Source organism: Manis pentadactyla, chromosome 4 (genome assembly GCF_030020395.1).
Source record: "Manis pentadactyla isolate mManPen7 chromosome 4, mManPen7.hap1, whole genome shotgun sequence".
In the NCBI taxonomy this organism is placed as follows: Eukaryota; Metazoa; Chordata; class Mammalia; order Pholidota; family Manidae; genus Manis; species Manis pentadactyla.
The window spans coordinates 5,414,038-5,429,955 of record NC_080022.1 but is presented as its reverse complement, the minus strand read 5'-3'; the positions used below and the strand labels follow the sequence as shown (position 1 = coordinate 5,429,955).

Below are 15,918 nucleotides of genomic sequence, written 5' to 3'. Positions count from 1 at the left end.
GAAGAGCTTCAAAAGATGTGTGCTAAATGTCTCTTCCAAAATTTTACAAAAATGACAGCATCTCAACTCACCTGTTCTATAAAATCCAGTTGTTACAACTTGAAGTAGTAGGTATGGAAACTAAGAATGATATAAATAGAAATGAACAATTCGGAGATTAGAATAAAATGAGGGAAGTTACACTGCAGTTTGTTTTTTTCTCTTCATTTGGGAGAACTCAGGGATGCTAAGGAGACACAGGCCCTCATAACCAAAGCAAAGCAAACTCCTGTTTACGTGCTGTTTCCTGTTTGCAGATCCTTTCTCTGGCAAGGGCAAGAGAAACTACACAGTGCCTCTTTGCAGTTCTCTTCACCTCAAATTGTGGTTACCAAATCTCTAAGCTATTATTTTTTAAAATTTATTTAAAAATAGGCTGTTGGGGGAAATCGCCCAGTTTGATATGGCCAAAATTCAAAAATTCTTACCGTGTTTTTGGAAGTGTGTTCTGAAGCAATCGTGGCCAGCTCCTCGAGACTGCACATGGTCACATCTGCTCGAGGTGCTCCATTCTGACTGAGAATCTGGAAAAACTCACTGTTGGCTAAGAAACACAGGAAAATAAATAGGTAGTTCAGTAACACCGATATCTTTAGGAAATTATTTTTATCACTATTAAAGCTGGCTTATTTATTAGGATGAGGACACCTCAGTGTTTTTTTCCCCAAATACCAGATAATTTCCATCTTTTGGCTGAAATACTGATAGTTGCACAAACTTTAAGATTTTGAATTTTATGAATTCTGCATGTTCTAGATCACAAAGAGCAAGCTACATTTAGGGCACTAAAACCAAAGCTTCCAAATACATGCACGTGAAATTTCTATGGCAAAAAAATGACTCTCTCTAGCATTCAAGAATTACATATCATATATGAATGATATGTGGACAGAATGTGAAATAATTTTACGAAATCTTTTGAGAAGGAAACTCAGAGATAAAAAGGAAAAAATATTTACAACTGTTCATTTCTAATTTGGTAAATTCCTGATATATTATATGATATTATAAAATTGTGTGTATGACAGGAAAAGGTAAATTATACTTAGTCAAATGTATTTTCCCTCCAATATCTGTAGAAGACAATGCTTCTTTTAGTAGGTGTGCCTTCAAAAGGTGCTTATGCTACATCTACTCCATGGCAAATTAGCAAAATATTGCACAGCACCAAAGTAAATAAAGTTTTCCTCGTGTTCCTTATGTGAAAAAAGCAAGACACTAATGGGATCAGTGTACATCTGCTCACCTTACACCTAGCACCCTTAGCGCAAAACATCTCTGTGACTAAAACCACACTGACAAACTCCTCTGGCCGAATGATATTTATGAGCAAGGGTGTTCTCACACGACTGTTTCTCTTCTGCAGCTCATTTACCTTGTACACTGTGCACACAGCGAAGTGCGTAGTTGAGGGCATCTAGAGTGCTTGGTTTATTCTGTCTCTCCGAGGGGAAGTATTTTTTCATTTCTTGCACAACCATTATCAGTTCTTCAGAAACTCTGTTTCGATCTTGCTGTTCACTGTAAAATAAATTATAAATTCACATTTTCAATGACAACAGCAGACAACTTTTGGCGAACAGCATATTATGGGTCAAGCAAATTTCTAAGTGCCTAACATGGATCAACTTATTTAGTCCACAGGTTTATTATCCCCGCCCTCCCCCCACAGCCCCCCTTTTTTTTTAACAGGTGTGGAATCCCAGCCAAACAAACCTGGTGAATGGCAAACATTTTCTCCTCGCTCGTTCCCACTTAAGCCCCGACTCGGCCAAATTCCTTAACCACTTTTTACCTATTTCTCGTAGTCTTTGGGAATTTTCTTCAGTTTCCCAGGGCATTCACGCTAAGCTATCTGAGTCTCCCCCTCAACTTTCTCCTAGGCTTACAAACAAAAGAATAAAAAGATTTAAACCCTCCCTTTGCTTTTCACAACCCCAACGAAAAACAACGAAATGAAGCTGTCACCTGTTGCTGCTCTCCACGTATTTGCTCTGCAGTCGGTATTTCTGGCTCCACGTCCCGGCCGACTCTTCCCCCAGGGCCGCCGAACCGCCGGCCTGTGGTCCTCCGAGTTCGTTAAGCCCGTTCCCCCTAGAGTCCCGAGCCTCACCGCTGGACATTTCTAGATCCTCACAGGGGTCCATCTTTCGCCCCGCAGCCCTCGGTCTGTTGCCTGCTTCTTTTTTATTTTGCAATCAGCGACAGAAATTTCTCATTTTGGTCCGCGCCATTGCGTTAGACAAAATGTATCGGTCATCGCAACAGGGCAGTCACTGATCTCCGCCCTTGCGGAGGCACTTTTCTCTCAGTATTTCCCTACAATCCTTGATGTCGCTGCACACTGGAGGTCCAGCCTGGGGGACGGGAGACAAAGGGAGCAAGTGTCCGGTGAGACGGACAATCCGAAGCCGGACACCGGGCTGGTTTCAACAGCGGGCAGCCCCAGGGAGGCCCGTCAGCTCCCGCGGACACAAAGCCCGACGCGGATCCCCCACTGCCCACCGGCCGTTCGGCAAAGTCGGAGTGCACCCCAAATGGGACCGGGAATGGGGGCAACTTAAAGCACAAAGTTCCGGGGGCTTCAGGTTCCCTGCCGGCGCCGCCCAGCTGCCAGCCCCAGAGCGGAGGGCAGGCGGCGGGCGACCTCAGCCACGCGGCCGCAAGCTCCGAGCTTCCCCACACCGGCCGAGAACTCACCCGCCGCCGCCGCCGCCTTCGCCCCTGCCGCCCGCAGGCCCCGCGCGAAGCCGCTCGCCCTGCCGGGCCGGGCCGGTACCCGCGCGCAGTCCCGAGGCCCGCCGCGTGCCGGGCGGTTGCCGGCGCCGCGCCCCCCGCGCTCCACGTGACGCGGCCCCTTCACCGAGCGCTGCGATTGGACACTGCGACCCGCTCAGCGTGCTCCCATTGGTCTAGGGGCGGACCCCACGCTGGGGCTCCCGGATTACATAACCGAAGGCGGGTGAGCGGCGGAGGCGAACCTAGAGCAAGTTACATAATGCCGAGGTCGGGCGGAGGCGGCGCTCGGCCAATCCCAGCAGGCTGGCGCGCGGGCAGGGGGCGGAGGGTCCCTGCGGAGGATCGAGTCCCGGCACAAGTCAAGTACCCGCCCCCTTAAACCCGCAACGGGTTAGGCCGCTGGGGCCGCCGGAGGCAGCGTGGCAGTGATAGGACGCTCGAGCCGTCAGTCACGAAGGGGCAGGAACCGGGTAGAAGACGTGGAGGTGGGCGGGGCCTGCGCGGCCTCCACGTGAGAGGCGGCGGGGCGGGGGCGCCTCGGTGGCCCCGGCTGCCCGCGCGGGGGCAGGGGAGAGCCCGGGATTGGGTGGCGGGACCTCCCCGGGCAGCCGGAGGAAGGCGGTGGACGTCCGAGCGGTATCTCCGAGTCTTCTGCGAGTTCTGTTGTTTACATCTTTCTCGACCTTTTCGCTTTCCCTCCGGCCGACTCTACCTGGAGGAGCCGGGCCCCAGAGCAGCCAGCTCGGGGGAAAACCAAACCCGATTTTCAGAAACAAAGTTTTGAAAGCCTTAAACATTTCTCTGGTCTTGAAAAAAGTTACACATTCATTTGGCAACTGGACGAAGACAAGTTTTTGTAAAAGACACTTTCAGGAAAAGGTCTAGAGGAGCCCTGTGTGTGGAGGCTCTTTTTAGGTTATGTATCAAGTCATCCGAACGAAAGGAACAGTGCAGAGCTCTGGCCGTCTCTAGTTCCTGGTACATCAAAAATCTGCAGTTATTTTTTTGGATGAATGAAAGGGATGGTATATAAAAGGGGGTGGGAGTGAAGTATGGCAATTGTTAATATTGTGTATTAAGCCACCTTATTTATTTTTTTGGTATCATTCATCTACAATTACATAAGCCACCTTGTTTTAACGAATGATGACCGATCTTACTCTCCTCTGAAGTTCCATTTTATCAAACTGCATTTGTTTAACAAATATTTATTACGTATCTGGGTAGGGATGATTGTGGTCTTTGGGCATACAGTGGTGGCCAAAATCCCTTAACTCAGGGAGCCTGCACTTTATTAAGATATAAAACATGTGCAAGTCCATGAAGTTCAGAAAATGGGAAGTGCCGTGTAGACTAACTGAAACAAGCTAACGGGATGAGGTGTACATGGGACATGGGTGGAGGGTGAGGAGGCAGGAGGCATATTAGCCAGGTGATCAGGGACTGCCTCTCTGAGAAGGGTAAATGGACCCAACTGAGGGAAGGGCACCTGCAGAGACCCTGAGGCAGAGCGAGTTTGTAGTTGAGAAACAGAAAGATTGTGTAAGAGGAAGACGGTCTGACACGTGGTCCGGAACTCAGGAAGCACCAGATGGCGGCAGGCATTACAATTCAAGAAAGCGTTTTGATTTTTCTGATGGTAGTGGGAAGAGGATTTTAAGCAAGACTGTTGTGATATGCAGACTGCTGCATGCTGCACAGGAAGGAGCTAACAGGAGGTTATTCTTTTCAAGGAGAGGGCTTAGGATAGCCTTTACTGGGCGTCAGTAGAGATGGTGAGAGGAGAGGTTGGACATGGGGCTCCCAGGGCCTTGCTGTTAAGTTGAATGTATCGAGAGCGCCATCAACTCCTGGGTCTTGGGCGTAAGCTGTGCTGTGTGTGATGCGACATCAGCTTAGGTGCACAAATTCAGGGGTGGTGAGTTTTGATGAAGGGAGAATTGAGAGTTGTTTTCCGTATGTTATGTATGAGATGTGCATTACACATTCAAGTGTAATTATCCGGTAGACAATTGAATTTTCCAGCTTGGAATTTAGGGGGAGAAGCCAGGGATAGAGACACAGCTTACATCCAAGAGTCGTCAGTCTACATGGAGTTTACAGTGATGTGGGATTCAGAGTGCAGACAGAACACAGCCCAAGGCCACTATGTGGGGCACAGGGAGATTTGGAGGTTGAGCAGAAAGCCAGGCAAAGAATAAGAGGAGGTTGAAAGAAAACCGTGTGGGGGTCACAGAAGCTAAATAATGAAGGATTTTGAGGAGAGCTGGCAACAAAACTGTATAGAATGCTGGTAATAAGCAGAGTAAGACAAGGGCGGAGAATTCCCCGTTGGGCCTCGCCAAGCTGGCGATCTTGGGTAAAGATGTGTCAGCGGTGTGTGGACTGAAGAAAAAGTGGACTGTTAGGGCAGCGCCTGCAGGGAACTGGAGGGTTTTGCTATGCTGGGCTGGAGACAGGTGTTTTCCAAAAGGAGGGCTGTGGAGATCCTTGCTAAGGTCTGTGGGTTTTGATCTATTAAGGAGGGAGAAATGAATGATGCAGGAAGAGCTGCAGACAAGAGGAACTGATGGAGAGGCGTCCTTCATTAGACTGGGATCCAGAGCCTTGGCCTGAAGTAGGCACTTCTATAAGGATTTTCTGTGGTTTGGTAGTATAAAGGCAAGTAGGAGATTTTTAGAGGCACTTAGCTCGCTCTATAAAGGATGAGGAAAAACAATTATTTTCTAATAATTAGGACATAATTGCTTTACTTAAGTAACTTCTAGTTTTACAGATTGAGTTTTCTGCAACTATGAAAACCAGCACAGTTGTAAATAAGGATGCTTACTTTTAAATGCACGTGGCAGTTTAGCCAATTTTAAAGGAAACAGTCCCCACTCAAAACAATTTTAAAAATCACCATACTTTAGAAAAACATTTTATTAGTGATGCAAATATAGAATTATCATGTAGGAGGCACAGCTCATTAGAAAGTACAAGACAGGAGGAGTTTGTCTCCATTCTTTGAAGTTGCTTTCATGAAGGCAAAAGTTCACAAACATTCCATTTCTCCTTTGGGTAACAGGTAAGATCGCCTTCCATGCACCTCTGAGGTTTGGCACAGTCACGTGACTTGCTCTAGCCAGTGAAAGGCGAGCAGAGCTGCTGGCTCCACTTGCAGGCAGCAGCTTTGGGAGCCAGGGCACAATTCGTGAAGTTCCCTTCCTGCTGCAGTGATGACCTGAAACAAACTTTTACAGGAAGTCCCTCCCTGAGCGACTGGTGATAGAGGCTTCCTGCTGACTGTATTAGACGTGTGGCATGAATGAGGAAAACAACTTCAAGCTGTTGAGATGTCGGGGATGTTGATCTTTAGCACACCTTCAGCATATCCCAAGTGATACGTATGGGGACCAAAAATACTGGCAAGTCCAGTGGACTTGTCCGGCAAGGAAACTGCGTGAATGATGGGTGCCATTCTCTGGAGCAGACACTATTAATGACAGGCAGAGTAACATGAGGCAGGGGAATGCTTAATTCTGTTTGGTGCACATTGAATTTGAGAGGCCTATGTTTAATAATAGGCTGGGAATCATCAGATTGAGGAATAGAGATATCATGAAACTAGATCAGATTGCCCAGGGAGAGTAAGTAGAATGGAAAGAGAAGTCGGCTGAGAATCCAGACCTAAGGAACCCTGACATTTAAAGGAGAAGCAGAGAAAGGGTAGCCCACTTATGGCACATTTTCCTTCAGTATCTTGGAAATGGCACCAAAAGATCATATAGTTTTCTTTATATAAAGATCCTGAACAAAAGGCACAGTTCTAGTTAGTGGTTTTCAAGGATACAATACTATGTCAGACAAGAAAGCAGCAACCATCTATCCAAGACAATAGAAAAAAGCCAACCTCTTCTCTCCCAATAGGATTTTATAGAAAATTGGCATTTTAGTGTAAACATGAGCAAAAGTCTACTTCTATCCATAGTATATTGCTTCCTAGGGCTTGTAGAATACGAGTGGGAATGTATTCCAGGGGAAGATACACACAATCAAAACAAAAGCCATGCATTTGGAGCTGTCCCTCATCCGCCCAAATTCCCTTCCCCAGGCCTCATGCAGGCAGCTGTCTATCCCACCACATGCGGGGCCAGCTCTTCATGTCACTTTTGAAAGACCACGTATTTAAGAAACTTTTCAAAAGCCAAATCCTGAACATTTTGGTAATCATGAGTGAGCCAGTTCCCCGGTCACTTTGCACAAGGGGCATGGTTTACTTCTGTTCACTAGGGTACAGGGAAATGCTAGGTTCTAGGAAAGGAGACTCTCGGGGAGGGGCGAGAAGAAAGGAAATGACAAAGTGGAGTTTGGGGGTTTATAAGGGAGACGCAGGGGGAGCGGCAAGGAATACCACTAAGACTGAGACAAGGGTCAGCTATTTTTCTATAAGCAACACAGGTATCAGAACTATGTTTATAAACAGTTTATTCCGTTCATTATAGTGGGCAAGTTCCCAGCTAAATGCAGATACAAGCGAGGTATTCCTGGGTTAGGGCAGGAGCCAGTGGGTTACATGGGACTGCGCATCAAGGCTCAGGAGAGAGCACCAAGGTCTCCAGAGACCCTGAGCCAGGTGGGCCGATGTCCCCGTGCTGAAGGCTGTTGTTTTCTCACAGCTGGGTACACTGCACGGCATGCTTCCAACATTGTGTCATTTCCGTGATGTCACGGGAACAGATAAGAAATGGAGCCCATGCCCTGGTGCATCTCAGTGCTGTTGCTCTGTTAAGTCTCATACTAGCATGTGAACAAGAATTTTAGAATGTGCCAGTAAGAATGAGCCACAGAGTGGTAAAACTGTGTTTCTCCCTCAGTGCCTCCTTGCCAGTTTTCATGCCTACCGGAATTTCCATCCTTACACCACATACCCTGATGCTGAAAGTCTCACATATACAACAGTCTCTCAGACGACAACAGCTATTTCCAAAGCAGCATCTTGTGCAGAGTCTATGACATCAAAGAAAGAGTCTCTGGTTAACAATCCTCTGAAAAGTCATCCACCACTGACCAATGCCGAAATGAAAGCAGAACTTAGAAGACAGATTTAGGAAGTGGAATATGGATTAAAATAGGAAACAAACTCCAAAAAGGTATTGTCTGTGGGGTCAGATAATGACCAGTTCACAGATGGTCTCACTTGAAGGCTACAAAATTGTTGCTCACGTAATTATAGAAACCAACTGGATCCACAGTTGATGATCTGCAAACTGCTGGATAAAGCTGTGTCTCTAGGTATGTGATGGTCAGAGTCTAGCTCAAACCTCCTCTAACCCCTGGGAAAAATGACAAACTGAAGGGGAGTCACACCACCACTTACAGTGTGTCAGACGCAAGCAAGCGAGGCCCGTCAGGACGTAGATGGTTCACACATGACACTGCAGTTTTAATTCTGAGGGGCACCTTAAATCCCACTTGTCACTTCTTTGAATTTATCTGTCAGGAACAGACTTAAGGACATTTTACTGGCATTTAACTTTTTGGCAAAAGAGAACCTTTGGTCACAGCCATAGTTCTATTAAAATATCTTAAAGACGTTATTATTTCTGATTAAAGGCATATTTTTAGCAAGTGATACATAACAATAACAAGAAAGTAAACATCTTCATATCTAATGTAAGAGTGAAAACTCCTTACCAGCATTTTATTTTAAATACAACCAGAGTCAGTAGTGCTTATAAACAGTAGAGGGCTCTCTGTTAGGGAATCAGAAAAACAGCAAAATAAGGCACAGCCTGTTATTGTCACCGATTTGCGTTAGGCAGTAGTGTTCTTTCTGGAAGGCACAAATTGGAAATCTGATTACCCCTAAGTTTAAAATACAGTTCTAAAGATAACATCATACGATGAGAATTGATAACTTGGAACCAATTTCCTTGACTGAAATTAATGGCAATTAATCAGACATTACTTCTAGATCATAACACTCTGGAACTGAAGAAGCTTATCAGCCTATATGTGAATTTGCAAGGGCACTGTGCACAGTGTACTGGGCTGACCACACCTCTAGTTTGGAGTGCATATTAAAAAACAAAGGCACATTTCCTAGAAATTAAACTTTACATCAACTAACAGAAAATAATCGTTTTAGAATACAACAGTAAGGTAAGCTTAACAACATGGCAGGCTCTAAGTCAAAAGTCTTGAAGAGGTTTCTTGAACAGCAGGCTGGAATTTCACTGGTTCTTCAGGAAGAAATGTTCCACACTAATAAGCAGGGGAGATGCAAAACAGTGGGTTAGTCTTTCAGTGCAAATCCAGAACTAACATTAGCGCTGCTGTCTGAATGTGAACAAAAATTAAATTCATCTAATTTCCTAATAGCTTCTCTACATTTTGTAGAGGGCTAGAGGAGAGTGTCAAAAGAAAGGACAAAAGAATTGTTTCTTTAAATAGTTCCCATGTAATGGGCTAAGAACAGCAATGAGTTGTTCCAACACTGTATATACTGGAAGTAGTAGTAGTAATAATAGTAGTTGTATGTATGTATATTATATATACACATATTTATTAACTATTATCATATGCCAGATACAATCCTAAGCACTTTTTACATATTAACCAGTTTTGTCCTCAGAGCAAACATATGAAGTAGGTAGTAATTTACAAATGAGGAAACTGCAGTTCAGAGCTATGAACTGACTTGCTGAAGGCCATGTGCTGGATGGTGGTGGTGGAGCTAGGGGAGATCACAGGTGGCCCACACTTCCAATCACTAGCCTATACTATTTTTCATAAAGGGAAATAGCTGAAGAAGATAATATTCAGAGAGCAACCTGATAAGTCAGTGGAAATGAATATATTTTCTTAACTTCAAATCTCAAGAATCTAAGATTTTAATCATGTAACACTCAAGTATTTAAAAGATTTACTGAAGAAAACAAAACCCTTTGGTATAAACTAACATTTGAGGGCACTTTTATTCTGAGTTCTTGTACATGAAATTAATTGTGAAGACAATGGACTTAACCTCCCCAGGGAGCTGAGGACTCACCCACGATGATGATGATGACAATGACGACGACGCCGATCCCTATCGCCCACATCTGCAATGAAACAGACGTCCACATTTCTAAGACAGATCCATGTGCGTACCCGAGTATCATATAATACCATTCTAGTCACTGAAAGAGAAGTTAAGGTGCACTACAATCTGAAATAATTTTTAAAGCCTGAATTTCATGCTCTCTATTAGGGCCTGAAGGTTACTTATCTGCTTTTTGTAAGATATTCAAATGATTTGTGGTGCCATATAAGTTTTCCACATAAGGAAGGACCTCTAAGTTTGTCCCGTGAATGGGATAGTGTCTCTTCTACACCAGGAAGGGGGCAGGATGTATTTGGGACGTGGGAGCTGTACAGAATAGACTGTGGGCCCCATTTCTTGTGCAGCTGCTTTCTGCTCTGCTGTGGAGCACACTGTGGCTTTCGAGCAGCTCTCTCGGTCGACACGGAAGCCATTCACAAAACCACACGCAAACTGACCACGACTCCAGCCCTCTCCCATCAATCTGCGTTCAGGGCTCTGTGGAGTGGAGGTTAGAAGGGGCTTATATTTGTGATTGATTTTGGACACTCCTATTTTTCAGCCACAGAACATGGAGAATTCCTAGTTGTGGGGAGAAGAAAAGGGGATGCAGGCAGTGGTTTAGATTCAAAGTCAATCCAAATTTCCATGTGTGGCAAGTCAAATTCACCTCTGAGATTCATGAAAGTCCAGCATTATTTATAGCTTTTGTCAACCCCCTGAGAATAACAAAGGGTGACTTAAAGACCAGTTAAAAGAGAATTACCTTGCAATTTTTCCACCAGTATTTTCTCTTCAACTTGGCAGCACTCGTTTCAAATTGGGAAGCTCCTGCCTGCAGGGCATCTGCACGGTCATCTAACTCAGAGAGCTTCTGGTCTCTTTCCAGCACCTTATCTACATTGATTCTCATGATGTCCACCACCTGAATATGATCACACCAAGTCGCGTATAACGAAATAGAAGAACAAAAATTCTCAATAATTCAGTGGCACATTTTGTTCAGGTCAGTACTTTATTTGAGCCAACTTTATGACAAATTTTCATTTGTGGGAGGCTCACCCTTTCATGATAAAAACACTGAGCAAACTAAGAACAGAAGGGAACTTCCTTAACATGATAAAGGACACATGGAAAAACAACATCCATGCTCAAGGTGCGAGGCAGAAAACTTTCTCCCTAACTTCAGGACAGAATAAGGGTACCCCACTTTCACTACTGCCACTCAACACTGTACCAGAAGTTCTGGCCAGAGCAATTAGGCAAGAAAAAGAAGTAAGACTTCTAAAATGGAAAGGAAGAAGTAAAATGTTTTCTATTTCAGATAGTTCCAGATATAATAAAATCCCAAAGAATCCACACACCAAAAAACCCTACCAGAGTTGTTAAACAAATTCAGGAAAGTTCAGGGTATAAGATCAAAATCTGTGAACCAGTGTGTTTCCATATGCTGGTAATGAAAAGAAAATTAAGAAAACAATTCCATATATAGTACTAGCATCCAAAATAAAATACTTAGGGATAAACTGAACCAAGGAGGCAAAAAGACTTGCCCACTGAAAACTAAAAACACTGCTCAATGTAATTCAAGACCTAATTAGATGAGGAGGCATCCCAAGTCCATAGACTGGAATACTTCATACATATTGTTACATGTCAATACTCCCCAAAGTGATGTGCAGATTCAACACAACATCAAAATTCCAATGGCCATTTTTCCTACTGTCCCCTGCAAAATGGAAAAGCCAGTCCTCACATTCATATGGAACTGCAAGGGGCCCTTAATAGCTAAAACAATATTGAAAAAGAAAAACAAAGTTAGAGGACTCACACTTTCCAATTTCAAAACTTACTACAAAGCTACAGTAATCAAAATAGTATGATTCTGGCATAAGAAAACAGAGACCAATGGAACAGAACTGAGTCCAGAAATCAACCCAAACATCTATGGCCAACTGATTTTTGACAAGCTGCCAAGATTATTCAATAGAACAAAGAACACTCTTTCAACAAATGGTACTGGGAAAATGACATAATCATATGCAAAAGAATGAATTTGGACCTCTATCTCATCCCATATTCAAAAGTTAATTCAAAATGGATCAAATGACCTAAGTATAAGAGCTAAAGCTATATAACTCTTAGAAGAAAATATAAGAGTCAAATCTTAATAACTTTGGATTTATTCATGGATTTGACATCAAAGAGCAAGAAAAGAAAAAAATAAATTGGACTTTATAAAGACATTATCAAGGATATGAAGACAATCTACAGAATGGAAGAAAATGTTGGCAAGGCATACATCTGAAAAAGGTTTAATATACAGAATATATAAAGAACTCTTACCACTCAACAAAAGAAACTACCCAATTAAGAATGGGTAATAACTTGAATAGACATTTCTACAGAGAATATATAAAAATTGCCAACAAGCACATAAAAAGATATTCAACATCATTGGTCATTAAGGAGATGCAAACCAAAACCACAATGAGATACTACTTCATACTCACTAGGATGGCTATAGCCAAAAAATAGAAAATAACAAGTATTGGTAATGATGTGGAGAAACAGAAACCTTTGGACATTGCTGGTGAGAATGTAAAATGGTGCAGGCACTGTGGAGAAGTTTGGTGGTTCCTTAAAAAGTTAATCATTGAACTACCATATAATCCACCAATTCTACTCCTATGTATATACCCAAGAGAAATAAAAACCTATGTCCCCACAGAAATTTGTACATGAATGTTTACAGCAGCAATAATCATAGCCAAAAGGTGGAAACTCAAAAATCCAACAAGAGATGAATGGATAAGCAAATTATGTAGACACATATGGAACACTCTCAGCCATAACAAGGGACAAGATACTGACACAGGCTCCGACTTGGATGAACATCAAAAACATGAGGCTAAGTGAAAGAAGCCAGACACAAAGGTCACACAGTGGATGATCCCCTTTATTTGATACATCCAGAACAGGAAAATCCATAAAAGACAATTACAGATTACCAGGGAATGGGAGAAAGGGGGAATGGGGACTGACCATTAAATGTGTACAGGGTGTTCTTCTGGGATGATGAAAAAATTGTGAAATTACATAGGTGATGGTTGTACATTATGAATACACCAAACACCACTGAACTGTACCCTTCAAAATGGCTGTGTGTTATGTAAGTTTTATCTGTTAACAAAAAAACAAAACTGTCTTTAAAACTCTTTTGGTTAAGAAAAAGTCCCCATTTGATTTCATAAATAAACAAAAGTTTCATGCAGAATAAAATTAGAACAGAATTAGTTGAATTATACAGAGGCTTGTTCAGGCTGGGTAACTAGAAAAAGCATTTTGATGAAAAACCTGGTCAGAAGGATTGGTCTTGGCTTGAGGAATTAATCCTCAAGATTCTTTACCTTCTTTTATAAAGTGGTTCCTTTTTCTTTTCCAATGGGTTATTGTTGTAGCAAAATATATATTATAAGTGGTTCTTGGAGGAATGCTCTTAGGAAAGAGTGTTTTGTGTTTTAGGCATGTAATTCAGTTACAGGAAAACAAGCATGAAACCAGAGAATCTGACTTCTCAGAAGATTAGATCAGGGTTTTGAGAATACCAGGGGACAAATTTTTGTTACATTTGTGATAGAACCAACATTTATATTCACACTTTTATAATACTTTCTCTGAATAGAATTATTTCCAGAGTGTTCCCATGTTGGTTTAAAATTCATGTTTTCAACATTTCAGGGCAATACCTCATCCACTTGATTTTGTGTCTGCTGAAGTCTTCGATTACTGCCAGAGGCAGCACTTGAAGTCGCAGGCGCACCTGCAGACCTGAAACACGGGAAGGAGTATGAGTCAACGGTGATTCCAGATACATTTCTGCAAGTGTGAAGATGTTATTCCAGGACCCTGAGTGTTAGAAATTTCGTAACTAAAGCAAAAAAGAGAAATCCTTCCTATGGTAATGAACAAAGGTTCTAATGACATTTCATCCAATTCCTCTAATTCCCAAGATTCACCCACGTTAAAAGTGAAAAGTGACGGGGATCTGAAGTGAAGGTTTAATAGGACCTACTTTGTATCTCTGAAGCACCTGATGCTAAGAAAGGTAAACTCTACTTCCTGATTTCTAAAATTATTTGTTCTAAAAGGCATGCACCTACATAAATGCACTCAGTGCTAACCTGATCTTTTCACTGTGGCAAGAACTGTTTTCATAGTTATGAACAATTATAGAATGTCCTTTTTCCACTATGGGGAAGTAGATTCATTTACAGAAACAGGGTCAGGAACACCAAGATGCAGGGTGCTGAGGGGTGTGAGTGAGCAAGGTAAGTAAGCAGAAGCAATGCTCCCTCTTTAAAAAGGCACTGTACTTTTAAAATTCCCACTGAATGCTATATTTCTCCCCAGGCAGATCTTTTTTGACCATTCTGGCTTGGAAGTCCTTATTGGTTCCATTTTTGGTTGGAAACGCTTCAATTTTCAGATATAACTTCTCTAACAGCTCAGACTCCCGGGTCTTAGAGGTCTAAGACAGCAACTAGTGTGTGTCTTAGACACACAGCCACGCTGATTCATTGACTCAACAGTTATTTTATACCACCGTGTGTCAGAGGTCCGAGATACATGGATCCCATTCCTGCCCTCACAGAGTTTATTGTCTGACAGATAATAGCAAAGGGTCACACATACTGGTACCTTTTCTCCAAATGTTTTTTCACTTAATCCTCGTAACTCACTAACGGAGTTAGTACTATTAACCCCATTTCATAGATGAGTAGAGGTTTAGAAAATCAACACGACTGGCGGCAGTGTAGTCTTCGTTTAGACCAGGTCTGGTATAATTCCACGTATCAAGATCTTAACCAGTGTGATCTACTGGCACAGCGGCCTTAGCACCAACACCCCAGAATGCTGTCCTTAGTTCCTATAAGGAACCCACGGAAAACACCCATTCCTTTCTCCTCTGCAGGCAAGCAATGAGCAGGTTGAAGGGGGCACACAGGGTCCTTGTTATTCTTGACAGCATTCTCTGCATGTTACACTGGAAACTCCACGTTTCCAAGGGCCACTACAAGAGTGCGTAGTATAAAATGGGAGAAAGCCACAGCTCTTTTCCGAGTCCACGCTGACCTTAGGTACCTCAATACAGGGCCCAGGTCCTTTCCCTTGCAACTTCCGGAGCCCAGCCCAACACCGGGGCCCGCTACTCTCGGAGACCGTTTGAGGAAAGAGAAGGGACGGGGACTGGGTGGGGAGCGCTCTCTAGCTCCGGAAAGCCCCCGGCCGCCCCGGCCTCGCCCCTTCGGCGGCCGCCGGACAGCAGCGGAGCCCTTCCGGGAGGTTGGCGGCGCCGCGGGGCCAGCCCAGCTTGTCTGCGGCCAGCACCCTCGGGGACGCCGCCTACCCCCCAAGCCGCGGAGCCCCAGCGCGGGCCCGCATCCGAGCGATGGCCGGCCGGAATCTGGCCGGGCAGGGTGCCAGCCGCGGGCCACCATCTCCTAGCCCGGACCGTCCCGCCAAGCACAGCGTCGCGTCACTCACATTCTGGCGGCGGCGGCGGCGGCGGGCGAGGGTCGACAGCGGCGTAGGGGGTAAGGAAGCCGGGAGCTGGGCGGGGTAGCGACGGCGCGACGGCGATGACGTCACCCGGCAGAGTGCGCCGGAAGGGGCGGAGCGATCCGGAAGAGGGCGGGGCGGCGACCACGCCTCCCTCGAGCGCAGGTCGTCCGGTGTCAGCTTCTGTCACCACCGCCGCCCGTGCAGACGTCGGAGGACGTGGAGCATTAGGCGTTTGCAGGGACTGTGCGGGTAAATGAGGGCGGCGGCGCTACGTTATTTTGGGTCCGTAGGCCATTTCTCTGACCATGACAATATTGGAGACAGTCTGTGTACTTCTGCATAACATCCCACGGTAACCCAGTGGTCCTGGAAACACCATTTTCCCAAACAACGTGTTAAAAAGAGATGGGAAGTCCACTTGGGATATTTAGCACAGGCACTGAGTGGGTTAGGTCCCCGCTCTTCGTGTACCATTTGTGACAGAGATATGTCATTGTCCAGACCATATT

The 15,918-nt window shown here is 44.4% G+C and overlaps 3 protein-coding genes across 13 annotated transcripts in view; 1 reads left to right on the top strand and 2 right to left on the bottom strand.

Annotated features, from left to right (window-relative positions):
- The window catches only part of PER3 (period circadian regulator 3), a 77,804-nt gene extending 74,922 nt beyond the window's left edge, over window positions 1-2,882 (bottom strand). For 9 of the 10 annotated variants that reach the window (XR_008996863.1, XR_008996865.1, XR_008996864.1 and 6 more), the window contains exons 1-4: window positions 2,740-2,882; window positions 2,008-2,396; window positions 1,415-1,560; window positions 468-583 (exon numbers count right to left, since the gene is read on the bottom strand). Coding sequence is in view for 6 of the 10 variants with exons in the window: in XM_057499670.1 (XP_057355653.1) it covers window positions 468-583; window positions 1,415-1,560; window positions 2,008-2,186 (441 nt within the window). In the remaining 4 variants the exon portion in view is untranslated. Of the gene's footprint in view, window positions 1-467; window positions 584-1,414; window positions 1,561-2,007; window positions 2,397-2,739 lie in introns of those variants that run through there. The other variant, XM_057499675.1, reaches the window with a different exon arrangement.
- On the top strand, window positions 2,371-2,955 carry LOC130683645 (proline-rich proteoglycan 2-like). Its single transcript, XM_057501916.1, has one exon. It carries the CDS (start codon window positions 2,371-2,373, stop codon window positions 2,953-2,955), a length of 585 nt encoding a protein of 194 aa, XP_057357899.1.
- A 4,273-nt stretch (window positions 2,956-7,228) lies between these two features.
- Window positions 7,229-15,521, bottom strand: VAMP3 (vesicle associated membrane protein 3). Of its 2 annotated transcripts, none has more exons than XM_036925329.2 (5): window positions 15,392-15,521; window positions 13,594-13,675; window positions 10,611-10,769; window positions 9,812-9,863; window positions 7,229-9,024 (listed from the first exon to the last, which is right to left on the bottom strand). In XM_036925329.2, coding segments are annotated over exons 1-5 (315 nt in total). In that variant the 5' UTR covers window positions 15,394-15,521; the 3' UTR covers window positions 7,229-9,004. The 2 variants fall into 2 exon arrangements, with proteins under 2 accessions (XP_036781224.1, XP_036781223.1); XM_036925328.2 differs by lacking the exon at window positions 15,392-15,521 and adding an exon at window positions 15,255-15,385.
- Between the last annotated feature and the right edge of the window lie 397 nt (window positions 15,522-15,918).

Excerpts from the sequence above, each read along its gene's own strand:
- LOC130683645 (XM_057501916.1), top strand. The coding sequence starts at position 2,371 with ATGTCGCTGCACACTGGAGGTCCAGCCTGGGGGACGGGAGACAAAGGG.
- VAMP3 (XM_036925328.2), bottom strand. The coding sequence starts at position 15,289 with ATGCGGGCCCGCGCTGGGGCTCCGCGGCTTGGGGG. Across the intron at positions 10,770-13,593 it reads CACAAAATCAAGTGGATGAG|GTGGTGGACATCATGAGAAT; the intron begins GTATTGCCCTGA and ends GATCATATTCAG. Across the intron at positions 9,864-10,610 it reads ACTGGTGGAAAAATTGCAAG|ATGTGGGCGATAGGGATCGG; the intron begins GTAATTCTCTTT and ends GTTTCATTGCAG.